Below are 27,955 nucleotides of genomic sequence, written 5' to 3' on the forward strand. Positions count from 1 at the left end.
ATGAAGTTCATTTCATTCATCAATAACTTTTCTCTTTACTTTCTACAATAAAGTAGTGTAATACCTTTTAAGATTTAACAGGCATAATTCTGTAATTGGATTTAGTACCTCTAATTTGTAAAGCATTAACTAAAAATATTTTTGGGTAGTATGAAACATTTTACCTAAGTTTGAAGTGTGCTATATCACATGAATAAAATCAAGCAAATGACCTTCCTCTGCTTAATATGTCAACACTTGTAACATATAATCTGTATTTCATTGTAACACTAGGAAGCTTGATTTTTTTTTTAATTTTTTAAAAATTTATTTATGCAAAGCTACTTTTCTTTTTCTCTGTTCTGCTCCAACGTACTCTGTTTTTATTTTTGGGTCTGGCAATGAAAACCAAACAAATTATTAATCATTCCCATCCATTACTCTCTTTGTGATTCAAGTGCTTAAAATTTCTAAGAGTTATGTCTTAAGTCTTCTTATCTGTTTGGCCCCATTTTGATATACTTGCAGACTTCATTTTGTTTTTTCTCTAATTATGTTCATTTATTTAACTTCATAAGCAGGGGACATGGTCATTCCTTTATATTATGTATTGCATCCTTTCATGATTTCATAACCCTGCTGCTTTGAAGCCATACTTGTTCTGGTTTGAAACACCAGAAGGAGAGAGGCCCTAGCACCTCCAAAACATCTGGAAAAGGGTGGCTTATTTTGCAAAGTGTTAGTCTTCATTATTTTGTTTTCCAGTAGGCCGTATATTTTATATGTTTATTTTGGTGATAGCTAGATCTGTGTAGAGCTGTACAGGATAGTAGGGTGTTTTTTTTTTTTTCTATCTACGTATGCATATTAACTACATCTGTGAAGTGCAATACTTCCTCCAAATGATCTGAATTTCTGGGATCACTTTCATATAAAGTTATCAGTGAGGCATTAGGAGAAAGGATGATGGTAAGAATGAATCCTACAATGATAAGTAATGATCTGAGTAAACTTAGGACAGCTTATATTTCTCACTTAATAGTCTAGGACCAGTAGAAGAGAAGTTCTATTATTTCAATCTTTAGAATAGCATTATTATTTAGCATCTGTGGCATTGCTCTTTGACTCTCAAAGTGTATGAACATGTTTACAAGCGTTTTTTTGTAGTAGGTGAGCCTAAACTTGATACACAGCATTTCTGTGTTGAAGTGCAACCTTCAATAACAAATGAAATTGGGAACACAAAGCAGCTGTGGCAAGAATGGGATGTATTGGCTTAATAATACCAGCTGTATGCAATTCCTACTGTATTTTTTAAATTTTGTTAATGTGTCTTAAGAAGTTTCACTTCCACTTGCTGAAGTCATTTGCTTACTGTGATAGACAATCCATCGTTCTCTGTATGTTTAAAGCTTGCTATGTGTTTTGGTTTTGTTTTGAAGCGAAGCAGTTTTTTCTTTGCACCTCACCAACTTGTTGAATTATTTGATAAAAAAGGCAGTTGAAACTTAACCATTTCAGTGTTACAGTGATGGGTCTTTTAATCAAGTACCTCTGTAGAGCTCCTTAAAAGCATTCTCAGACGGAATTATTTTTGTATTTGTAACTACAGTTCACTTTCTGGAAAAGAAATGATAAACGGAAGGACTGTGTACTAGTTCACCATTTGACATGCTAAAAAGGGTTGCTAATGCATTTGGATATAATAGCATTTGAAGTAGTGTATAAGTTAATACAGTTTGGGAGTTTAAGTACTTTTGATTCTGTCTGTTAGATGTTATGAACCTTTTGCTCTGTCTTTGAAATACTATATGACTGTGTTGTGCTTGGTAGGGTTGAAATTAACTGTGATAAGTAGTGTTCTGCTATGCATATTATAATAAATTGAATTACAAACCCTCTTAATACAGAGAATTACAGGAGAAGAGAGCGTAATAGTTTAAAAATCTTTACTTCAGCATATGATAGTGAAAGACAATCTTGCAGGCCAAAAAAAAAAATTAATTTGAAATTCTTAGTGCTTTTGTCAGGGATGTTCCATGAGCCTTACCCAGAGTGGTTCTCATGAAATGTGACTGTTGGAGGTCATGACTGTGTAGGGGGGTGGAAGGGCAATGGTCATGTCAATTGTGATATTTTAAATAATTCTCAATTATGTCTCCATTGTATCCTCTGCCATTGGGGCGGGAGGCAGGGACTGTAAGTCTGTGTAAAGAGGATAGCTGCAGGTAGGTAAAAATAATGACCAGTTATACTAAAACTTGTATTTGTCCATTAAAAATAATTAGCTCTCATTAAATCAGGGTAAGGAATCTCCATCCTAGCCACCTAGAAGGCATCTCTCTTTTGAATTGCCAGCCATGCCTGTTTGTGTGGACCATGTCCATCACTTACTATATTTTTCTGGTTTCCCATTGTTTCAGTTGCAAACTGTATAATTCATTGCTTTTGTTACTGTTTTCTTAGTATTTTCATCTTTTCTATGGAAAACAGTTTACATTGTCCCACTTTTGGTTTTGCTTAAAGAATTTTTCTCCAGTAACTAAATATAAAATTTAAAGGATAGAATAAATTAGTATCTCCATGTCCTCAAATAAAGAAGAACAGTGCTGAGCAGCTTCACCTCTTCTGCACTGTTTTTTGGGGATTTTTTTTAATAAATAGCAAGAAATTGCTAATATGGCTCATTTAGGATATTGCACATTGAGAGAGGCAGATTTTGGATACTTGCACTTGTTTAATACTACTTTAGGTTCAGATTTTCCCCTTCCTGAAATTACTACAATTGAAGCAGCCTCTGAAGTGAATAACCTGCTATACTTGGTGATGTTAAGGGAAACTAAGAAAAAGGAGGCTTTGAAAATAGTTTTTTACACCCTTTTAGTTTTAGTCAGTCTGTACTTCTGAGAACTGATAAGATGATCTGAGCTTTGTCCACTACTCCCCCACATGCTTTTCCCATCTTCAGCATGTATCATAGATAAATGTTTGGCCGGGGGTATAAGAGATGACTTACAGCTTCTGATCTCTGTTCCTGGTACTGGGAATCCTCCTGCGACTAAAATCTAGGGATTTGTGATACTTTAGCCTTTCCACATGATATGAAAGAGTTAGTTCAAGATTGGAAACTGTAATCGGTTTTATTTTGATTATAGGTTACGTTTTCGAAGGGAAGGAGGAGAATAGGAGCTAGGACACTAAGTGCAAATATTATGTTAATTTGACCTCGCATTTATTTATTGGAAGACTAGTTAAAGTAAACAAATAGTTTTTTTGGACAGCTTTCAAAATATATAGTTGTTATCTGAGGAGTATATGGGGCATCGTGCATTTTGTGCAGTAGGGCAGGTGAACACCACAGCAGTCAGGTGTGCTCCTCAGTAATTATCTTTCATAACTGCAATGAGTTTAAGTGAAAATCAACAATCTGAAAAGGTTATACTTCGAGTCACAGTCACCTGCCAAGAGTGTTTAGTAATCGAATGACACAAACTTTCCCAGATGTTTTTCTTCTTTTGCTTTGCTGTGTTTCTTACTCAGAATTTTTTTATCTGCAGATGCACTGGTTTCTTCAGTCTTTGACACTGATACAATGAAAGACAGTCCATTTATACAGATTTAGTCTTATTTAACCAGTTCTTAGCTTGTTACTTTGTTTGATGTGGATTGTTCCTTTTTCCTGGGCCTGCAGGATGCCAGAGTCTAAAACTGTAGTAGTTCTGAAAATCACTCTGTGGTTCCTATTCTTTTTTTAATACTTTAAATCCTACTTTTAAAATATCAAAAGTTGGGGTGTTTTTTTACATATTCACAGAATTTGGAATCTAATTTCTCTTTCTGTAAGTAAAAGTTATGTTTCTCAAATCCTCCAGGCTTTTCTTTTTTTTTCCAAGAACAGGAATGACTTCCATGCTTTTGTGGCAAGCCTGAAGTAAAACCATGCAGCTAATTCAGAGTACTTGTAGAGAATCAGAACTTTCAAGAGAAACATTGCCATACTTAAAATGAATAGTAACTTTTCTACACAACATCCCATACAGTAACAATTACCTTTTTAAAGTAGTCCTTCAAAGAACAAGCTTTTGAAGAGATGTTCTTCAAATCATTTTCTGTATGTCTTCAGACCTCTGAGCTATAAGTTGTATTTGTTAGCATTTCAGTAACAGACCCTAGTGTTTAACGGGGCAGTTATTTTATCTGAAAGGGATAACTGAATGGAAGTCAGTAACAGGCCTACTTCTGTGTTGTGAAACTTGTGCATTTATGCAGAAAGGTTCTCTCTTTAAATGAAGGGGCTGCATACAGTAGAGGGTTTTAATACAAACTAGGTACTTCAGTGCTTTATTTGGTATGACCAAGTTCTTATGCAATGTTCCAGATAAGTTGCATATAAGTTAGATACCGTGGGACAACAGATTAGAGAGTAGAACTATAGAACTGATCTCTCTGCATGGTCTTTATCACTCACAAATGCAAGGCGTTTCTCCTTTTCATTTTAGGCTAAGCCACCTTGAAATACCTTATATATATTCATTTAGATAAGTAATATGATTCAGCTGACATTTGGTAGCTTGTTACTTTGAGGTTACATATTCTGAGGCTGTAACCAACATTAGTCAACTGTGAACCATGTGAACTTTTAGAATAGGTAAGAGACAAAGACAGCATATTGGTCTTCAAATACCTCAGAGTTGTGTGTTCTATAACCTCCACATTACACATGCTTGGATAAGCCTCCTATTCCTCCCTCCATACTTTTCCATCAAGTTGACATTACATGTTTTACCATGTAAAAAGGTATGTGTGAACTGTTTTCTCTTTCTGGTTTAATATTTTCAAATAACCCATTTCATTCCAAACACACTTACCATCTGGTCTTTCTGAATGTGTAACCATGGAAATACTTAGAGAAGTTAGTTGTCCATGTATATTGCTAGTGAATCTTCTTGTGACCAGCTTTACCTGACTTGCGTTTTTCCTCACTTTATACACAGGCTGGTTTAGCAGGAGCTCCAGCCCGGGCTGTTTCAGCTGTAAAGAATATGAATCTGCCAGAGATCCCAAGAAATATTAATATTGGTGACATCAGTATAAAAGTGCCAAACCTGCCTGCTTTTAAATAACATGGCTATTCCAGGTAAAACCAAGGAAGAAGTGTAACAGATTTACTGCATAATTGTTTACTAAATACATGATGTGTCTAACTTTTACAACTTGGATAAAGCTCGTGGTACTGTATAGACATAATTTGAAAAATTGATGTGTGGATTTGAATATTGCTTTTGTCTTGTTTGTGAAATTAAAGGAAATGGGTAGTTCCCATGTGATTTCTAAATTACATTCCTATGCCTTGTCAGGCATATCACTGTGTCTCAGCTGCTGCAGTATTTTGGGAAAGTATTTAAGATGTTCTTTACTTTATATAACCTATAATGCTGAGTTTTTTTGTATATTCACTAAGGTCTATAACTAGTGCATTCCTTAACTACTCCTGCTGTTTGACATGATTATTTAAGATGTAAATGCAACTGTTGCATGAAAACATTAAACTCTTGTTTTGTTGAAAGAAAATCATAACAAACTGGACCTCTAAATACATGTTTGTCTGAAATCTATTCTTTGCAATAAATCATGTTATTTCCTGTTCATGGAACCAGTTAACTATATATAGGTACTGTTGTAGCAAGCATTGATGTTGTAGTTTAATCTCTGAAGGAATTATGTAGGGGTATTGTGCTGAACACGTTGGCTCTTTACATTTTTCACAAAAGCTGTTCATTATTACTCTGAAGGAAAAACTGCCTTTACTGAAGATCCAATGACTTCTGTTTACATATAGATGTTGAGAAGATACTTACACAATCTGATAGACTTTCCCTGATGGTCTGACCTTGTTTTGGGAAAAAGAGTCTCTAGTTGCTGCGTGCATTGTATGTACAGAATGGGCTGAGGAGATTGGCCAGCTCAAAACTGTAAATGTGAGTGTTACCAAGTAATGTGATAAAGAAGAGCACTCTGGAGAGAGAGATAAATTAGAATAATAGAACCTCTGTACCTGGTGACATTTGTGATTCTCTACTTTGAGAATTAGATTTGTGAGATACCTCGTATCATCGAGACCTCAGAAAATCTGCTGTCACCTCTGTGTAAGTTGCTCAACTCTAAAACTCTTCTGTGATTTAAATAACAACAAAGGGGGATAGTGATTGTTTTTTATAACCATGCTTTTAAGCTCTGTGTGATGTACGAGTCTGTTTAAATGAATAATAAAAATATCATTGAGATATTTAAGAACTCTTGTAAAAATTTTCTTCTCAAAAAAAGTGTTAATTCTAGATATGAAATACAATAGTATTGTGTCAAGAAAAACACATTTCAGGACTAGTCTGAATTACTTCAGAAACTTAGATTTCATGTAAACCAAGCATTTCTTTCCTTTAAGTTGAATATTAAGACATACCCTGTAGGAAAAACGTCACATTCTCTGTTTGATCCATAATAACTGTCACTGATGCCTTTTGAGAGCATTTGAGAGACAAAAAAAAAGAGAAAGAGAAATTACTTTGGAAATAGAAAATCTGATACAATCTAAGGAATTTTAATGTATTTCTTGGGGGAGGGCAGGGAGAGAAACTTCCTGTGTATTATTTGTATCACATTTAGTAAACAACAGGTAACACTATTTTATAAATGCTTTTGAATACAGAATTGTTCTCTCCATACCTCTTGAAAAGACTATATGTTCTTCCAAATTAGCTTTCTTGGTTTAAGGCTTCAGGAAGCGTCATGTAGAAAACTGCCTCTTTTTCACGGAAGAAACTGAGAGAATGAAATGTGCATCTTCTTCCCCCGCCACCCCTCCTCCCCAAAGCAGAGCATCTAAGGTATCTGAGACAACACCTCCTGTGTTGGTTTCCTACATTAGGTTCTCTTTCCAGACAGTCACTGTATCACAGTGGTTACCTTTCTCAGTGTTTCACAAGGTAAGTATTTTACACATTTTCTTGTATTCTGGAGATGCAGGGTGTAGTGGCTGCTCAGATTGCATGTCACCAATTTGTGGCTGCCTCTCTCATGATGATTTACGCCTTTCAAATTCAGAGATATTTGTTGTGAAACTTAAGTACTGTGGAGAAGATCAAGTCCATGGGAGCAACTGCTAGTCGTGGCAAGTCCTTTTTTTTTTTTTGGTTTTTTTTGTCTTTGAGAGAGAAATTATTTTTTAGGGTAGAGATTCCTTGTCAGGTTGTTTCAGAAGCCAAAGGCTTTCTCTGAAGACTTCTTTTTTGCAAAGCTTTTGCTCATGTGGAGCAGACACGATTTTCTTCCTTCTTGCAAGACAGATTCTTTCAAACAAATGGAGAAGGAGCGGAAAGATAAAAGTTGCACAGAGTGAGTGGGCATTCCCAGCTACCCCCACAGACTTGAAACAAAGCAGATCGTTTTACCGCTGGGGTAGGGGCAATGAGCACTGCTGAAACAAATCACTTTACTCTTTTGTTTATTAAAAAGATAAATATCTCATGTTGGAATCAGCCGAGAATGCTGTCTGCCGTATTGACAACGGTCAGTACAGGTACTCTGCCCTTTAGTGAAGCACTGTTTTGAATGTATTTTGGGAGGAAGAAGTATTTTACAGCATTAGAAGTGTATACAGAATTCCTCCTCTTGAACAGATGTTGCCACCCTGATTTGTTCTGCTTGACAGGAATGGGTGGAGGAAAGTGTCCCGCGTTGCAAGGGAGAAGCATGTTCAAGCCAGAAACTCAAATTGGTGCTGCCTTCCTGTAAACACATTTGACCTTTTCTTTCTAGTATTACATTCCAATCAATGCAGAAATCAATCCTGAGTTTTACTTAGACCTATGCTGGCAGCTGATGGGGAACTTGCTAATGTTTGAAGGGTTACCTCATAAAGCTTCTTGGTACTGAATTATAGTATGTGGGGCATAAAATACCGAAGGAACTGGAAATTTAAATGTCACAAATAATTTGCTTAAAACCGTTGAAGAAAAACAGACCCTAAGTCTTGCACAAAATATGTTTCTCAACTTCTGCACAGAGTATTCATAATTTTACTAGGAACAAAGAAAGGAGACAAGTACTGCCAAGACTAACCAAAAGTAAACAGTTAATTTGGAAAAAAAAAAGTCTTTCTTACTTTTATGATTATCAGCACAAAATGCAAATCTCTCTTCCTGTCTTCATTTAAGGAAATGATCTGTCTTTACATTTTTTTTTTGTTCAACATTTACCCCAGAATGCTCAGTGAGCTCAGCAATGTCATTACCTGTGTTCTATGGGTAAAAGTGTGAAGGTTGTCACTCCGCAGTGTCAGCTTGGCAGCCACATTTGGCCGTGTGGTATGTGGTGAGTGCCAGGACAGTGTGGTGTGACCAGGGAGGAACTGGAGGTCTAGACACCTTTTCTTTGTGCAGACCAAGTATGCCTGTGTCTGCAGCACGAGAGGCATTTGAGTTGGTCTGTCATCTGTCCCCAAGGCACACTGACAGTGCCATATTCTACTGCTTTCCTGCCCATTTTGGCTCTTCTGACACTTGCCAGCACACACAGGCGCCAGGTCTGGGCTGGCTATGCAATCTGGCCAGCCAACAGGACTGCACCAGGAGTGGAGCAAATTCCCCCCTTAATTATCTCGGTATAGCACTATAAACATGTACGTGATCTGTAGTTAAAAGCTGGCCTGTAACTGACTGTGAGCTGTTCGGATGGATGAGTGTACCGTCTCCCTGTTTACTTTGGGCTTTCACAGTCCCATCCAGGGACTCTCTTCTGATAATGATTTTTAGCACTCAGCCAGTGGAATTGCTGTTGGACAGAAGTTGAGTTTCACAGCTTCAGGTGTTTGCAGGGTACGTGCATGACCCATGTGTGTGGCAGGATAACTTGTATGGTCAGTACTCTGTGCATCTAAGCAACTGTTTCATTTAGTGCTGCTATGGTAAGTGGCATCTGCTTCTTCTCCACCAAAGGCCCGTCCCAACAAATTTGACCAAGCAGCCTGCAAAAGCACATGGAGAGAAGCAGAACTAGAATGAAGTCCGCATTCAAAATAGCCATTACAATCATTTGTTGTGATAATGGATGCCAGGACAGCAAAGATCTTTCATGATGCAAAAAGCCGTGCCATCTCAAGTGAGATGCTCTGTTATTTGATGTCAGAAGTTGTTTGTGTCACTCTAGGACAGAAATCAACAGTTCTGTTCCTCCCAGAGACACTCAGACATGTCATGTCAAGCAAGCCTACCGACCTCTCTGTGCAAAGTCTGCTTCACCAGGGAAGGCTGACTGGCTCACTCTCATTCTTTTGTGTCTTTCCAGCAGAGGTATCATCATAGATACCTTCAGCAAAATCTGTCAGGGTTCATCCTGGCTGCCGTCCCTCTGCAAGGTGTGGACTCATTCAAGGTGTGATGTCCCACGCAATGTATAGAACATACTGCTATATAGAAATATGTTAATACACACATTTGCATCCTGCTTCAGATTTTCCTTAGTTGCATAAAAACAAAATCAGATCAGTGTTGATTAGGGGCAAACCCTTATACAGACTTGCATGCTGGAGTCATGATGCAGGAAACCGCTGGGAGAAAGTTAATGTGAGAGACTCTTGTCGGAGGGTAATTTGAGTCTGAGGAAGTGTCAGTAGGTGTTGCAGTTCCAGCCTTTTGTGTAGCTTCACACTGCCCAGGGGAATTGCAGCTCTCCAGCAAGAAGTGTTATCACTGAGATGATCTTCAGGAAAAAGAAAAAAAAGAGCCCATATGGACAGCCAAATCATTTTACAATTTAGAGTCAACCAGGAAATCTGCAGCAGGGTAAGAAATAGTTGGTGCTCAGCCTCTTCCTCCTGTTACCAGTGCAATAGATTCCAAAGGGTTAAAAGTATCACCCCATTAAATGAGCCCCGTTGGCCCTGGAAATTTCAGTTCTTAGGAATCTGTTATAGCCTATTTAAGTAGTTTAATGTCACTGTAGAGTCTTTGTAGTTTGACTACAGTTTACTGAAATACATCCAGGCTCTAGCACAACACAAACTAGAGCTGTGCCAGCCGTGTCCGCTGACAGCTTCTGGTGCACCTGCAGCCTGCTCCCTGACAGACGGCCTGTGCTGCCTAAGCACTGCTCAGCAGTAGCTGGAATGTGGGTCTCCTGTCTGTGCTGGTGTGGTTGCAAATCCAACATGCAGCACCATAGGAGCTACTTTGAAGAAATGAACTCTCCCAACCAACGTGAAGAAAATAATAAGGCAGTATGGATGAGGGAAGAGGTGTAACAAAAGTTACAGTAGTAGTTACAGGAAGTAGTAACAAAACAGGGCTTTACATCTTGCGTGGTTTGTAGAAATTCATTCTTTCATAAATATTGCTGATGGCTTCCTGATAAATCTTACTTAGGTTTCCCAGGAGAGAAATACTTAGGAGAGGCCTTGGGTGAAAAGATACTGATAGTTTGCAGAACAGCTTTAAAAAGAATGCTGTCCAAAAGAAAAGCCAGAAGGAAAACAAAGGATAAAGAAAGTTGTAGAAGAAGAGAGAGTTAAACAGGCTATTTTGTAATCTAGAGATAAGCATGTGACAGAGTTGTGAAATATTAAGTTAACTGTTATACATAGGAAAATGGACCAGACTTTGTAAAACCAGATCTATTTTGGGTAAAGACAGAGGCAGTGAGTTTTAAACTGCTTCTGAAATACATGGACTAGTTCTGTTTTTCTGACAGACGTTTATCTGAAGCTCACATGAGTGATGAGGAAGCAGTAACAGACACAAGGAAGCAAATGGGCTTGAATATCAGAAAAGAGAAAACTTTCTGTCCCTCAGTAAGTGGTACAGAGTACTTAAACTCTCTGTGAATGCAAGAAATTATTTGTACCTCATTCTTCTGCTTTCTGATGCAAAGTAGGTAATAGTGCTGCTGGTGGGGTGAATATTTAACCTCTGTAGTGGCAATAGATGAGTACCCTAGCCTCCCCTTTCCCATAGCAGCCCCCTCCTAGCAGTAGTACCTATGAGGTAAATGACAGGCTAAAAGGAAAGGAGGGTTGGATATATTACTTCAATGTGTATTACAATTTCAGTGCCGAGAGTCTGAGATTCCCAGATGATGATTCCTGGTGAGAAAATTTCTTGTCCACCAAAAGGTATCCAAAGTCACTAAGTTTGCTTAGTACTCATTTTTTAAAAAGACTTTAGATATTATTTGTATTTCTGAGAATTGAAATATAAAAACATACAAGCAATGCAGAGTCTCCTGATGGGAAACAGTATTGAAAACAGTAGATTGTTTCATACTTTAGATAGGCATCTAGCAACTCAGCTGTCTTATGTCCTTCTCCAAGTTTGACTGAAACAGCGTATAACGTCCACTCATCATTTGATGTGCATTGGGCAGTCATACCTGTTCTTAGGAGGACACGCTTGTGGAGTTTCAAAAGCCTCTCCTAGCCATTCCCACTGTTTTTCCATATAATTTTTAAACAATGACATTCCAAGCAGTGGCTTGGGTAAGTTGAGAAGATGCCATAATTTGAAGGGGCTGGAATCATTTGTTAATAGAGATGCGAAGAGCTGTAGGTGAGCTTTGGGAGTGCAGGCACACACTCCCTCCCAGGCTGACTCTGTGGGCTGTGTCTCTGTTAACTGGAAGCAGCACCATTAGCACCAGGCCTGGACTCGTGAGGAGAGCAGAGGGAGCTGCAGCATCTGAGCAGCCCTGCAAAGCATGGCACGTGTGTCTGCCTGCTTCTTGTGCCTCAGTCACAGAACTGCCCTTCCTTCCCCTTCCTTTCTCATACAGATGGGGACTGCAGATGGCCCCACAATGCTGAGAGCCCTATCAGGGCCGAGGATGTGCTACTGTGCCTTCAGTCTGCAGACCCACCCCACCGTGGGTGGCAATAGCAGAGCTGTGTCTAGACAGCAGTGGGAAGGCTGAATGAGAGATATTTCTAGGGAGAACAGTAAAGAAATGAGAGACCATCCAGTGCCAAAAAATGTGCTGCCAACGGTTTTCCACTTAGATTTAAACATTATGATGAAAGTTTAGGAGTTTCAATGACTAACGACCAAAGACCAGTTTAGCACACAGAGTTTGAGCACAGGGCCAGTGAAAATATATTCTGATTTTATACTGTCTTCAAGTTAGTTATTACACCATGCATTTCCATTGCCTTAACGAAATTGTTCTCTTTTCCCCATTCATTCTGTGTTTTAGTGTAAACAAAAGCTATACCCTCCTCCAGATATTCTGTAAAGATTTTGTTCTGCCTTGTAAAGATTTAGTGGGTTAGAGTTTTGGGGAGGCATATAAGTGGAGTATTTTTTCATAGGTGGTCTGATGGACGGCTAGGGTTCATAGCTTCATATTTAGGCAGATCCCCTAATTTGCTGACTCACAGCACACATGGGGAGCTGCAGACACCACATTTAGCTGGAGAGGCAACAATAACTAGTTTTTCTGTATGAGGGGCCATTGACCTTCATTGCTTGGAAACGGGAAAGAGTCAGGTTTAGACAAAATCCATTAATTTAATGGATTCACAGAAAAGAAATAGAAAATTTTGTGATGGGAGGAGAAAATATCAAAGGATGTTTCTTGGCAAGGAGATAATGGGAGTTGAGGAGAGTTTAGGAAAAAAACAGGTTGTGGAGAAAGTCATGGGAAGGAGGACAGGTTTACTGAAGAAATTTATGAAGAAAAAACCAGAAGGATGACTCACAAATGTGGGATGGGAGAGTAAGAATCAAGGTGCTACTGGGAGACTGCTGCACAGGGTGAGGAGGACTGCCAGATGAAGAAAATCAGGAAGGGCTGCTTGACTGGATAAACAATATGGATTCTATCAAGCCACTAGGGAAGATTATAGAAGAAATCTTATCTTCAGACTACTCTGGAATGCCTTCTCCAGGTACACAGACTTCTCCACCATAAACGACATCTTATTACCAAGCTCACATTCATTTTTATTTTGTGAACACCGTAACTGGTCTAGAATAAAATCAATTTTATTCATGCTAGAGAATCAGCATGAGTTATGCTAGTGTATTTGCCAAAATGTACAAGTCCAAATGAGAGCTATAAAGCTTCTTGGTCTTGGAGTGAATACATAAAAGTTGTGTTGTTTTTACTAGTGCATTGTGAGTGTTTTATTAGTGCCTTTCTGTTTATGGAAATGTTTGGGTGGAGGGACTATCAGGGATAGGAATGTGAATCAAGGAATGGATCTAGGGGTAGTTGCTGATGCTCCTGGAGAAAAAAGGGATCAGAAGTCTACTTGGAATTTTTGAACTTGTGACTTATCTAAGCTAGTGTGGAGGAGAGGGCTCAGAGGAGAGGGGAGGGGAGGGGAGGAAGGAAGGAAGGAAGGAAGGAAGGAAGGAAGGAAGGAAGGAAGGGTACAATAACTTATTTTCCAACTGCTTTTCTAAACTCTTTTCCCTATGAAAAGGTACTTTGTCTAAGCTAAATAAACCACAGCCTTACTTGGCAATTTTGCCAGGACAACTGTGCAGCATACACGCAGTTCACCGTTATCTGATGACTGAGGAATAACCACAACTGTCATAGTTGAACAATTTATTGTGGTGTCTCAGAAGTTTAAAACAACAGCTCTCTTCCCAACACATACCCACACAAAATTTCCATTTTAGGTAACCTCTGTTCCCTTTTCCATGTTTTCTTGAAAAGTCGACAATCAGGAAGTTTGAGTTGTAGCTAAAATGCACTTCTAATCTGAAAAATCATGTGCCCCTAAGGAAGAAGAAATAGCCTGCAAAATCTTGATTGATGAGAGGCTGTGAAGACCATCGTATTTGAACCTCTGTTTCAAAGTTTGGGATTTGTTTAAATATGCTCTCTTTTTTTTTTTTTTTTTTGTCTCGTTTATTATGAGGATAGCCTTGAAAAGTAAGATTCTTTAATGGTTTTGGGCTTGAGGTGGTCTGACTAGCTGCAACTGGGATGTTTACAGATCTACTTATGTATTAGTACACTCCTTAATCTCCACCACACAGTACTCATACTATTGGCACAAGTGGCAAAGAGGCTATGTTAGTGCCTTGTGTAGTGCTTATGTAGTGACAGTATAAATGTCCCCCTATAAAGGAGATTAAGGATTATGACCTAAAATGTCCCAGCTGTGATGATGGACTAATGCAGCTTAGTAGTCAGCTGTGCTTGGGGAAAAGAAGGGGGACAAGAACACTGTTCTTTGAGGAGGCTGATATGCTTCAGGCACACAAAAGTACCCTATTAATTCGCTCTCTATGTGAATCACCAATATAATTCAAAACACACAGTGTTTGTTTGTATCTCAGAAACTATTGAGCTTAACTTACTCCTCCTTTAGGAATATTGAGATCCATTGTGTGTTTCAGTGGATGACAAACAGAGGCTAGCATTTTCATGCTGAACATCATGGTTTATTTAGAAATGTCATAATTCCCTACCACACGGTAATCCCTAAATGCAACCACTCATAAATCAATACTGTGCAGCTTGTTTATCTTGGGAGAGAGGCATCAGTTCATCAGGTTAGGAATTTTGCAAAATAAGCAATTTGGAAAATAGTGATTAGTTGTGACCACAACTGTTAATGAGTGAATCAGTGCTGCCAGGGATTTGTCCTGAGAGAATTCATTGCAAACAATATTTGCTTAAAAACAAAGGAGCTCCCAAAGTAGCACCTGAATATGGATTGTGATGCCTTGCATTCAAGTAGTAGTTCCAATAACAAAATGTTATTCTCTGCTCTGGGCTTCTCTTTCTCTGCTTCTTTGCAGGAAATCTTTAAGGATCTTGGTTTTCTCCCTGAATGGAACAGGAACAAGTTTCAAAGTTTGAAAAGTTTCTAGGCATTCCTCCTAACCACTTCTGAATGGTAGTTGTCTTAAGACACCACCTCTTTTATTTTTTTAGTAAAAATTACAAAATACCCATACCAAGTGTCATGGTTTGACATGACAGCCTTTTCTGGTAAGGGGGAAGGGACTGTAAAGATGGCTCCTGTGAGAAGTTGCTTGCAACTCTCCCCAGCTCTGAGCCAGACCTACTTCTGGGGCTGAGCCAATTAGACGCCTCCACGATCACTTTTCAAGAAGAAGCTGGAAGATGAGGTTTCTTCCTCCATCTTCCTCCACTTTCCTTCTTCTGCCCCTTTTCTTCTTCTTCTGGCTGGTGGTGGTGCAAGGAGTAGGAACAGCGAGAGAAACAACCATGCAGACTCCAAGGTCAGTGATGAAAGAGAGGAGGAGGTGTGCTGGAGCAGAGACTCCCCTGCATTCTATGGAGAGAACTGGTGAAGCTGAGATTTATTTTCATTTCTTTAAAGACCCCGCATCAGCAGTAGAGACTCATTTTGATAATGAGCCTGCATCAGGGGCAGAGACTCATTTTGCTAAAGCTGGCCCCAGACCAGGGGCAGCGATTCACTTCATTAAAGGCCCCAAGCCAGGGACAGTGACTATGGCCGGAGAAGGCCATGTCCCATGGAGGGGACCCAATCACTTCACTACAGACCCTGAGCCAGGGGCAGTGATTTTCTTCTTTAAAACTATGGCCAGAACAGGCCATGTCCCGAGGAAGGGACCCAATATCCACAGCTGTAACTGTGGGGAGGAACCCATGACAAAGCAGCTCATTAAAGTTATGCCCAGGAGAGGCCTTGTCCCGAGAGAGGGACCCTGTAACTGCAGAAACTGCAACTGTGGCAAAGAATCCACGCCAGAGATATTCACTAAGGACTGCGTCCCGTGTGAGGGATCCTGTATTGGCAGAAGCCGCAGCTGTTGGGAACAACCCACACCAGAGACGTTCGTTAAGGACTGTGTCCCGGGGGAGGAACCCCGTGTTGGAGCAGGGGAAGAATGCCAAGAATCGTCCTCATCTAAGAAGACAGAAGCAGCAGAGCCCATCTGTGAGAGACTGACCACATCCCCCATTCCCTGCCCCCCTGAACCGTTGAGCGGGGAGGAGGTAGAGATATCGGGAGCAGTGAGCTGGGCCCGGGAAGAAAGGAGGGATGGGGGACGGAGATCTTAAAGTGCTGGTTGTAATTTTCTCATCATCCTATTCCCTTTTTGCTTTTATTCCATTCTGTTTCTTGTAGAATAAACTTTCCTACTTTCCTCTCTAAGTCGAGTACTGGAGTCTGTTTTGCCCAGAACCGTAACTGGCAGTGAGCCCTCCCTGCCCTTGTCTCAACCCACAACAAACTTGCTTATCTTTTTACTCCCATTTTGCTGGGGCCTCCACCATCCTAACAAGGGTGGGGGTGAATGGGGCCACTGAGCAAGAGACTGTCGTAGTGCTGCTGTGCTAGCTGGGCCAAACCATGACACCAAGTCATATTCAGTAAAGATCATGAACAGTGTTTATTTTTATCATGCTTTTCATAGTGAAACATAGGTAAGGGAATTAAGGCAAAATACTGCATCATGAAGACCTGGATCATGAAGAAGTTAGTGGGGTTTAGCATGAGAAGGTATTTCAAATGTAACCATTTTTAATGACCAGTCTGAATTAGACTCCTGTAGGAAGGTCCTGTGTGATAAACAGATTTTCACTGTTAGATCATGGTGATACTATGGTTTACTCAGTGCAGGGTTTTTTCCTCATTTGAGTGTTATAATTTAGAAAATAAAGGTGTGTTTTTTCAAGTTGTCACTCTTGAAGTTTTCTATTGTTTCCAGCTTTTGCGATTGAAACTGATTTTGTTGGATGTCAGTACATTCCCTATTTTATAAAGATGTGATTTTGAAATCCAATACATTACAGTGCTTTCTTTAGTGTAATATGATTACTGCACCATAAAAACAGTTTGTTCCCTCAAGATCTAAACAAACAAAATATGTTCTGTATTTACTTCATGGACTCAACCACATGAAATTTGACCTTCACTGAATTTGCAAGTTTTTTCTCCATTTGAAAACATAAAACATCCAACATATTCATGTATCTTGTATTAAAACCACTATAAAAGATTATTGTTTCAGTTTGTAACCTCTCAAACTAATACAAGTTGAGCGTTTTTATTTTCTGGATAACGCAATAGCAAAAATCTAGTATTTTTAAAAGACAGAGAAGATTCTTAATTTCATGTGCCAGTTAGTGTTGTATAGGGAGAAAGGTGCCTGTGTTTATGGTTACCATTGTTTGTTTACGGAAACATTATATCTTTGCATCATTCTTCATATTCCTCCAGCTAAATTTGGGTTATGAAAGCTGAAGGGAGAGGTTACCAGCCAGACTCTTTATTGATTTTGCCAATTTATACCATCTGCAGGCTTTTCTTCCTTATTCTTTGGTACCAGGAAATGGTGGGATCAGGAAATTCACTGATGACAGAGAGCATGAGTTTCCAAAAAATTGTACTAGTGCTAACAAAATACAGATCTGAGCTTTTCAGCAGTGCCAACCATTTGCGACTCCATGCAGAGTCTCTGGGAGACATCAGTCTGTACTGCCGCACATTGGGAAGGAAACCAATAAACCTGCAGCTTACACTCCTGGGACTGAGCAGCACTGATCAGGCCAGCTTCCCTGGCACCCTTGTGCACAAGGCTATGACAGGAACAATGGAAGCAGAAGCTAGATCTTACTGTGAAGCTGGAGCAGCTTCATTTAACCGAGTATTTATTTAACCAGACTAAGGGGGGGTTATGAAAGTTTCATAAAGGGCCCTGAAAGTAGGATGGGGGTGCTGAACCTCATGACCAAATTTGCCAGCACTATCCTACATGTTTTTGTGCTCTTTTGTATTCTTTTGAGACCTCTGTAATTCTGGAAGCCCCTTAGAGTTTGCACAAACGCCTCTAAAGACTGCAAAGATTAGCAAAGACTGGTAAAGAATGACCTAAACAAATCTGCCTCTCCAGGGTAACTTCAATGACCAGCTCAGCATTGTTTTGAAACCACAGGCCATATCAAACCACAAATCGTAGCATTCCTAAGTGGTTCAAAATATGGCTGTGTGTGCAAGGACAAGAAGGTCCATAAGGCTGTGCTTAAAAGGCACAAGTAACTACTGCTGCCATAAACCTGGGTTCATAAAGCAGCTTTGATCCTCTGCTTTTGGTGTTCTTTTTTTCCAGGCTGCAGTTTCTGTTTACAAACAGTAAAGCCCTCAGAGAAGCAATCTAAATTAAAATTCTCTCTTTACACAGGAAAAAAAAAATCCCTGCCTGTAGTCTGCCCAACTGTAGAGTAAGGTACCAACAAGAGGCTTTCTCTTAATAGAAGGAATTGCAGGTCTCCATCTACCTGCTTGTGTGAACTGGCTTCCAGAGTTCAGAAAGACCAAAATGTTGGAGAAGATTTTGATAGGACCTGGAGCATTCTGACAAGACAGTATCTCTGCTTTTCTGGCGCCTCAGAGCACAGAAAGGAGCTCCTAGCCTGTGAAGTATAGTGCTATAGCTATAAATGTATAGCTTAGCTATTTTTAGAGAGTTTTGTCTTTCTTGGTTACTAACAGAGGCAAATCTTGAACTAAGATTTCTCCCCAAGACTCTCTATTCCCTTGGTTTCCTGTCTGCAAAACCTGCTGCTGCCAGAGACCACAGTCCTTGTCTCACCTATCAAACCCAAGTGAAATAACTGTAGGACAACTGAACCCAAAGAGATCTCCTGGTTTTCCTGGTATTACAATGGAATAAGTCTGATGATTACCTCAGCCATTTTACTGGAGCAATTTTTAGGTGTTTTTCTGAATCTTCACAGCTGTCCTGTGATGTCCATTTTAAGCAGCAACAAGTTAATATGTAGAGGGTCAAGTGGTGGGCCTTCTTCTCATGCTCTTGTGGCAGCATATGCTATGTAATCTTTCTGAGAAGTCTGGTCATGCATCTGGTTTATTTAAATATGTCAAAAGTATATAGGGTAAAGCTCTCTGTTTAACAGCCTAAGATGATAAATGCTGCAGTGGTAAAAAACTGAAGCGAATAGATCTGGGACCAAGTGTATGGGACACAGTAGAGTCAGAACTGTGTCTCTGCTAACTGCTGCGTTTTTCTTACCACGTGCTGGCAAAAAGTCTGTGGCTGTTTCAGCATATCCTGCCTCTTGGTCAAAAGCAAAAGCCTGCTATGGCCTATACATTGTGCAGAAGTCTCCCCAACCATTCCATAAATCCTTTACATTTTTTAACAGGCAGATGGTTTACATTTCCCATTCTCTGTTATATCTGCATCAGGATAAAGTCTTTTATCTTGCAGTGACTTCAACTGAAAAATAAACACCCATCTATTACACCATGTTTCTTCAGTTGAGAAGGATTCTTCAAAATATACTTTAAGCTCCCTACCTTTGTCTTTAAAAACTATATAAACTTACTTGATACAAAGTATTCATTGTAGGCTTTATAACAGCATACAATAAGTTAAGAATCAAGGATAATTTATCTGGGATTCCTACAGATTCCTATATCTAGGATTCCCAGACAAAGATCTCAAATGTGGAGGACAGTGTTTTTTCTAGACTTTTCTGGGTGAGAGGTAGCAACACTGATGTGGCTGAGAAAAAAAGGGATTCAGTTCCTTTCCCATCTTTTCCTCTTGAGAATGCTTTCTCTAATGTTATAATAAACTAACAAATGTCTTTTTCAGCCAATGCTCCCTAGTAGAACTGGGTGTAACCACCATGCAAGACATTAATTTGTTAATTCAACAGAGTCTAAACACAGCGTTTAGAAGGCGAAGTCATATCACTCAGGCTAACTTGGCTTTATTGTAATATTCTTGATAAGAATCCAGTTTTGTTACGCTAACTTTAGGTTTGCTCTCGCTTGCCAGCTCTTGGATGTCTAGATTTTAAGTGTAAAGTGCACCTTGCCATATGGTTACTCACAGAGTGATATTGTACAGGCATTGGCAATATTTACATGGATGTTAGAGAAGCAAATAATTCATTAAATATGAGTGGAGGGGTCACAATCAACACTTTGTCATTACTTCTCTCCTTCCTCCCTCTCTCTATTCTGTTTAAGGAGATGAGAGGGGCTCATACTTTCCCATTGCTAACATGGACCATATAGTGGCTCAGCACAGGAGGAGGTGAACAGCTGCATGGGGACAGGAATAGTCAAGACTGAAGGAGGACATGAAAATTTAAAGCCCGTGTAGTCACCAGAGATGTGTAAGATGAAATTGCACCCTCCTTGATACCACAAAGCCAAAGATTTGCTAACATACCAAAAGTCACGTGGTGACATTCTTTCCTGTATATATCACATCCCTGGAAAACATGGAGCTGGCTGCAGCACTAAATCCAATTGGTGAAAAGTTCCAGCATTTCCACATGTTTTTCAATCCACTTTAGTTGAAGTGTTTTTGCTGAACTTTAAATGTTTTACTTTGAAGGCAAAGCAAACAGAGAGTGACTATATAAAACTAAATTGTGAACAATTCAAAACACATTTCAAAATGGAAACAATTTTGAAATTGTACAGTCCAATACTTTTGAAACATTTTACCTTAATTAAACTCCAAGTATCATTTTCATATTTTTCATTAAAAGTAATGTTTCCTGTTTGCTACTGAAGGTGCGCCAACCGACAACTATACCTATGAACTTCTGTCTACAGTTGGCAAGAGTAAAGCTAAGGATTCAACCTTGAGCATCTCTTCTCAGTTTTTAGAGGCTCTTGAAGAGCAAGCAAAGAAACAATGAAATAAAAATAAGTAAACAAAAAATAGAAAACAAAACTGCAATACCAGCATCGCAGATGCAAGCCCCTGGTATTGTTTTGCTGCCTACAGCCCATATCACTGAGCTGTTTTGTACTTACCTATTTTGCTGGAACCTAGCAAGCTCTCTACTTACACAGCTTTTCTTTGTTTTACCAGATGGTCCTGGTGGATTGCATGGTCGAGAACTGATTTCTGAGGCTATTGGAGCTGGCAAACCTTTCTATATGATAGACTGCTTAGTTAGTTCAGCCTGTGCATTTTCTGATACTGCAGTCATTTTGTTGTGGTAATGCATTTTACATGCAAAGAAAAAAGGTAAGACACTTTTGGAATCAACCACAAAGGTTAACTAGAAAGCAGTGTTTTTGCATGAAGATTTTAGCATAGATGATGTAACGTTAAACCTTCACTAATTTCTCCCTTGGAACTGAGGCAACAATCTTTCCACACATAAAACATGTAATGCAAATAAGTGAGCAGATATTCAGAATTTCCTTTTTTCTTTCCTTCTCCCCCCCCCGCCACCCCTTCCTGTTGCAGATCTATTGATCCAGTTCTCTGTTTGGAGCATTCTAGGGATTCTTGTTTTTAACTTAATTCCAGAAATGCTATCTTGCTGCCTGTCTGCCTCTTCTTTTGCAATTTGCAAACAAAAGCACTTTGCTGACAGTATTTACAATACAGAATATGAGAATTTTTAAATGTCATGTCTGTAACCAGCCATGTATGTTTACATTCAATGTTTTGCTTTTAAATAATCAAGTCTGTGCAAAAGATGTAACATTTTATATATGCATTCTGCGATCTCAGGATCAGCCATCAGAAAAGCAATAATGGGTATGTAGTCAGAGCAATGCAATGATAAGCTTTTTAAAAGGGGTTCTCAAAAATTTATGCTGTCTCAATTGGCAAAGTCTATGACATTGCTCTATTAGAGATACATACACACCTTCTTTTTACCTATAAAATTCATACTTTGCAGTGCCTTTCTCCCATACTTCTTTCCAGTTCAAAATTTGTCACTTAGTTCCCACCACTGTACCTCTTCCCCCTTCTGCTAATTTCAGGAAATCTTCGTTTGGCACAACAGTCATGGCAACCTCAAGTGCTGGTGTGGTAAATTACTATACTAGCCACACTGGATACTCTTAGATTTCTGCATGTGAGGTTTTTGTGTGCAATTAGATACTGTTTCTGTGCCAGGTTTGATAGCAGATGAGATAACAGGCTCATTTTGGTTCCTGAGTCCTGCCAGTTGCTTCAGACTGCTGGTGAATATCACTGTTTCACAACTGCTAGATAGATACTTAGATGATAAATATCTTGAGTGGCTTTTCAGTACTGGATGCAACAACTAGAGCAACACTCTAATGACAGAGTTCAAGCAAGGAAAACCAACGGCTGTGCAAATGGAAGACGTCTCTTAGATGAACTTTTAGCTTGGCCCTATCTTCCCTATGCTGTGGTAGCAACTGGTGCATTGAACTGTGAGGTTCTGGAGTAGTGGGGAACCTATCTGATACAGCCCTCCCTGATGGTAGTAAGGGATAGACCATGGCAAAGGAGATAGTAGTGATGATAAACACAGTTGTTAGGCAACAGTCAGCTTGGTTCCAGTTTCAGAAAGACAGTCATAGTGTTAAAATGAAGTCACCAATCCCCATGGTGAAGTCTTTAGTTCTTGCCTATTATGATCCTACCACTTTGTTAGGGATGACACAATGAATTTGAGGAGAGTACTGAGATGATTCTTGGGATGCATTTGAAGCATCATTATTTCTGTTTCTACCCACAACAAGGAATCATTAAGATTTTGAAGTGATTGCAGATTGTCATCTTATGATACAATAGAATATGTTTATGCAACTGAAGTGTCTATTACATAAGCAAGGAAGAAGAATCACAAAGTAGTGTAACAAATGTTGCATGCTGCCAGGGGTTTTGCTCACTTCTTTGTTGTTTTTTGTTTTGTTTTGTTTTTTTAAATACAATTGTGTTGACTAAACTTTTAAAATATTTCAAGTTTGAGAAATAAAAACCATCAAAGTTAAAAATGCACTTGTTCTATTGAGAGACTGAGTCCTTTATAGCTGCATTTGGTACACCAAGTTGGTTTGGGACATTTCCCCAAATATATTTTTTTTAAATTACTCATCATCTCAGAAGACTCTCAACAATAGGATTGATCCCATTATGTACAAAATGTGAACAAAGGGAAGAAAAAAAAAAAGAGAATGGAGTAAGTGGGTATGTGTTACCATTTAAAGAGAATTATTTAAGAGCAATTTTTACCAAGGGGAAAGAAAGTTACATAAATCTGGAGAGGTAGCTCCTGAAAGGTAATGGAAGGAGTGAGATGAAGGCAGATCTTTCTTTGGAAGGCTTATTTTCCATTGTGTTCTATGCTATTTGTTTGGGTTTTTGTTTGTTTGACAATATCGTTCTGGCACAGAGAAGCACTGGTTAACTACTTTACACCCATATAATGCCATATTTATTGCACTGCTGTCTATACTTGTTTCCTGGATAGTCTGCACCTACTCTGTATCTTATGACAACATTTGCTAGGGATTGTGATCCAGAGGCTTGTGGAAAGAACTCAGTTAATGTAAGGTTTGAATTTTTGCCCTTTGTGTGTTCCAGATCCAAATGGAGACAAGATGTTAGGGTTCAACACTGGAGATTTCCATGTCTTTTGAAATGAGGTTGGAAAGATTATTGCAAAGAGTTGGGTTCTAAACTACCCTCGTTTGAATCCAACTTTAAAATAAAAAAAATACTCACAGCTCTAGCAACAAAAATATGAAAAGGGGAAAAGAGGAATAAGGAAGGAGATTTGAGACACATTTGGCAGAAGAGTGAAAGGTTGCACCTTCTGGTGAAGATAGTCACCACAGGAGATCATCCCAAAGGCTTGCGCTTGTCCTTGTTGAACCTCATGAGGTTCCTCTCTGCACAACTCTCAAGCTATCGAGATCCCACTGAATGGCAGCACAACCTTCTGGTGAAGATAGTCACCACAGCAGATCATCCCAAAGGCTTGCCAGGAGATCATCCCAAAGTCCTGAGACCACCCTTCTTCCGAGTGCCTAGAACCACAAAATGCTCTTCCCTCAAGTCAGCATTGAGCTCTTCATGCCTGAAGCTTTGAATACTTTCCCAGTATGTACTTGCTTTTTCCTTGGTATTTGTTCAGGTTTATCTGACCTCTCTTCTCGCTTCTCAGCTAGATCTACTAATTTCTGAGTGAAGAGTGTGGCTAGCTGCCTATTTCTGTACTTTACTGACATCATTCTTTCTCTTTTCAGAGCAAACTTATAACATATGTTGCAGGCACCCAAACTTTCTAGGGTTAGACTTGCCTTAGTCTTTGGTCACTTTTTTTTTGTTCAGTTTTTTGTTTGAGTGAGGACTCTGCCTTTGTTGCCCCTGTAGCAGGCATGAAGAATTTGGGATCCTTTTTGTGACACATCTCTCTGTCCCACACAGAGGTTTGATCATTTGATGCTGTAGATCAAATATAAGTGACATAAGTGCCCTATCTCAACTGCCTAGGAAAGCTGTAACACTCCTGCAGCTAGACTCTGATCAGAAACTGTCTTATGAATAAACTAGTGACACAGCCTGCTTCCTTCTAAGCCCTGTGTCTTCCCATCATTTCTCCTAACCTTGGCATCAGCTTGGTGTTGTCTTCTGACTGATCTTCAAATCACTGTTCCCAGGACATTCCTCCAGTGCATCGATGATGCATTCTTGATGCAAATGGTGGATGTGCCAACTGGGAGGGGAGCACTACTGGATCTTGTACTCACAAACAAATAGGGTCTGGATGAAGCAGTGAAGGCTGAGGGCAGCCTTTGGCTGCAGCAACCACGAGATGGTAGAGTTCAGGATCCAATCTCATAGGAACAGAATACCAGGCAGGATTGTAACCCTGGACTTTAGCAGGGCCAACTTTGGTCTTTTCAAGCAATTGCTAGGGGACATCCCATGGGACAGGGTACTAGAGGGTAAAGAGGCCCAAGATAGTTGGTCTGTATTCAAGGACCAGTTCTTAAAAGCTCAGGATCAGAGCATCCCAGCAGGTAGGAAGTCAAGCAAGGGACCCAGAAGGCCTGCATGGTTAAACAAGGAAATGCTGGGCAAACTCAAGTGGAAGAAGAGTGTCTATAGGTCATGGAAGGAAGGGGTGGATACGTGGGATAAATATAAGGCTGTTGTCAGAGGATGTAGGGGGCCAACTAGGAAACTGAAAGTCTCGTTGGAGTTGTGCCTTGCAAGGGAGGTCAAGGACAACAAGAAGGGCTTCTTCAAATAAACCTAATACTAGAGGCAATGTAGGCCCACTGTTGAATGAGGCGAGTGGGCTGGTGACAGAGGATACAGAGAAGGCAGAGTTACTGAATGCCTTCTTTGCCTCTGTCTATACTGCTGGAGACTGTCCTCAGGAGCCCCAGACTCCAGAGGAAGTCAGATTAAAGGAGGAGTTTTGTTTAGTTGATGAGGACTGGGTTAAGGATCAGTTGAGCAATCTGGATGTGCATAAATCCATGGGCCCCAATGGGATGCATCTCACTCCAGTCTTCAAAAAGGGCAAGAAGGAGGAGCCTGGGAACTACAGACCAGTCAGCCTCACCTCCATCCTTGGAAAGGTGACGAAATGACTTATCCTGGGTGCCGTCTCCAGGCATTTAAAGGACAAGAGGGTCATTAGGAGCAGTCAGCATGGTTTTACCAAAGGGAAGTCATGTTTGACCAAACTGATAGCCTTTTATGAAGATGTAACCACCTGAATAGATGGCGGTGGGGCAGTGGATGTGATTTATCTGGATTTCAGTAAAGCATTTGACACCATCTCCCACAGCATCCTCACAGCAAAACTGAGAGAGGGTGGGCTGGATGATCAGGTAGTGAGGTGGATTGTGAACTGGTTAAAGGAAAGAAGGCAGAGAGTTGTGATCAATGGGGCAGGGTCTAGTTGGAGGCTTGTATCTAGTGGAGTCACTCAGGGGTTGGTGCTGGGTCCAGTACTGTTCAGTATGTTCATTAATGACCTTGATGAGGGAACACAGGGCACTGTCAGCAAGTTTGCTGATGATACTAAGCTGAGAGGAGTGGCTGACACACCAGAAGGCTGTGCTGCCATCCAATGAGACCTTATGATGAGAGGCTGAGGGAGCTGGGGCTCTTCAGCTTGGAGGAGACTGAGGGGTGATCTCATTAATGTTTGCAAATACATAAAGGGTGGATATCATGAGGATGGAGCCAGGCTCTTCTCAGTGATGTCCAATGATAGAACAAGGGGCAATAGGTATAAACAGGAGCATAAGAGGTTCCAAAGAAACATAAGGAAAAACTTCTTCACTGTGAGGGTGTCAGAGCACTGGCACAGGCTGCCCAAATGGGTTGTTGAGTCTCCTTCTCCGGGGACATTCAAAACCCACCTGGACAAGTTCCTGTGTGACCTACTCTAGGTGGCCCTGCTCTGGCAGGCAGGTTGGACTAGATGATCTTTCGAGGCCACTTCCAACTCAAGATTCTGTGATCTTCCTCAGAAGTGTATCCTGACTGTGTTCTCCTAATGCCTTTCCAGTATAATCTCCACAGCAAAACACTACAGCAGATTAGGAGTTGGTGGCATGGATCAGCCTGCAGTCCCACCTCTGTGAATGACAAAGACCAGAAATATTTTCCCAACTCTATTGTTGTCACTGAGCTATCTACAGAGGCATCTACTATATCATTAGTCCTGCAAGAAGCCCTGCCTTTTTTAACTATAGTTTTAAAGCACAGAGAAATGCAGAGAAGTAGGAATTTTTTTTTTTTTTATTAATAGAAGCCATTCAGAAACTGATCCACATCCTTTATTCTGGTCTGATCTTTCCTGCATCAAAGACAGTGTCTAGTAGCCAGCATCATTATTGCTTTGCATCCATTACTTTTAGATGAAAAGCTTATTCCTATCCTGAGTATAGACGTTCTATTTCCATCTCCTTTGTCACATCCTCTGTGGAAGCTGATTTGTACAACAGGGCAGGGTATATTCCCTCCTTAGGTCTACCCACACAAAAGATTTGTGAATTATATTTTGTAATGCATGTATTTTAAAAAACTTGCACAACTTCTGTCACATATAGGTTTCCATGTTGCATGCCACCAAGTATGGAGATATGGCAAAAACACTGAAACTATTTGCCAGCCAAACATGCAATCTTCAGCAGAGATTTTCTTTTTTTTTTTGTCTGAATGTATCAGACATTTAGGGATCTGATGAGATCAAATTTGGTAGAATAACCCTGGCAAGCAGGAACAGAGAACTGCAATGGGATTTCAGGCTGCACCAAGACAAGAAGGGTAAACAGGCACAGTGGTCTAGAGTTAAAATGGAAACCTGTTTTATCCCATTTACTAATCAGGCTCAAGCCTTAATATGTTTCCACCAAAGGTCTGCCAGAAAGAAGCCCAGGAAAACAGGTTCTCTAGTCTGTAGGGATACACTGAGCTCTGGCCAGTTTGAGCACAGATTGACATGCAGCCACATTTTGTAGTGAAGCACAGGTTTGTTGGACTGTTAAAGATTTGGGGAGTGTTTTGCAAACTTCTTCCAGAAGCATATCTGGCAAAAGACAATACTCAGGCTCTGGGCATAAAGACTACACGTTAGCTTCAAAGCCGTTGAAGTCTTGGGTGTATAGTTCTCTCAGAGAACTTGCACCAGTAATTTTCAAGTGTTCTGTAATCTGAGTGGTTTAATTAAGATTTCAATAGAAAAAATCCCAACTGTGAGGACGCAGTTGTCCTCATTTCTCAGTAACTTTGGTAAAAACAAACATCTAGATGACAGAGTCAGGAAAATTCTTTCAGTATCTGAAGTGTGTTATGTGTATATACATATATGTCTGATGATGATGATGATGATCCAGCACTACTTAATGTAGATGCACAATAATAATGCTCTGTTTCAGAGCTAACTCTCAGCACCATTTTTCTGTGCTTTTTTTCAGGAAGAAGTTCCCTAGGACAGTGGAGCAAGAAAGGTTGAGATACACAGATAGGGTAGTCCAAAAGAAGTGAATCCGCAATTGGTACAAAAGACTAAGTTCTCAAGGTGTATGCATTTCCGGAGAGTTAACTTCAGATTAGCTGTGGTGTCCTGGACCTCTCTCTTCCGCTGTCCTGGACTGAATCTACATCAATGTCTGAAGTGCATGAGGCGCACCAGGAGATTGGTTTCAGAAGTCCTGACAAAGATTGATCTTTGCTTACCA

At 40.0% G+C, this 27,955-nt stretch overlaps 1 protein-coding gene across 4 annotated transcripts in view; it reads left to right on the forward strand.

The window, feature by feature from the left end:
- The window catches only part of AP3S1 (adaptor related protein complex 3 subunit sigma 1), a 49,654-nt gene extending 21,828 nt beyond the window's left edge, over positions 1-27,826 (forward strand). Inside the window, exons 6-7 of one of the 4 annotated variants that reach the window (XM_062018313.1) lie at positions 4,974-5,116; positions 27,692-27,826. In XM_062018313.1, the coding sequence (XP_061874297.1) occupies positions 4,974-5,102 (129 nt within the window). In that variant the 3' untranslated portion in view covers positions 5,103-5,116; positions 27,692-27,826. Of the gene's footprint in view, positions 1-4,973; positions 6,265-14,783; positions 15,268-19,984; positions 20,011-27,691 lie in introns of those variants that run through there. The other 3 variants (XM_062018315.1, XM_062018314.1, XM_062018312.1) reach the window with 3 other exon arrangements.
- Positions 27,827-27,955: the final 129 nt, after the last annotated feature.

The sequence above is a fragment of the Colius striatus genome, chromosome Z, assembly GCF_028858725.1.
Source record: "Colius striatus isolate bColStr4 chromosome Z, bColStr4.1.hap1, whole genome shotgun sequence".
In the NCBI taxonomy this organism is placed as follows: Eukaryota; Metazoa; Chordata; class Aves; order Coliiformes; family Coliidae; genus Colius; species Colius striatus.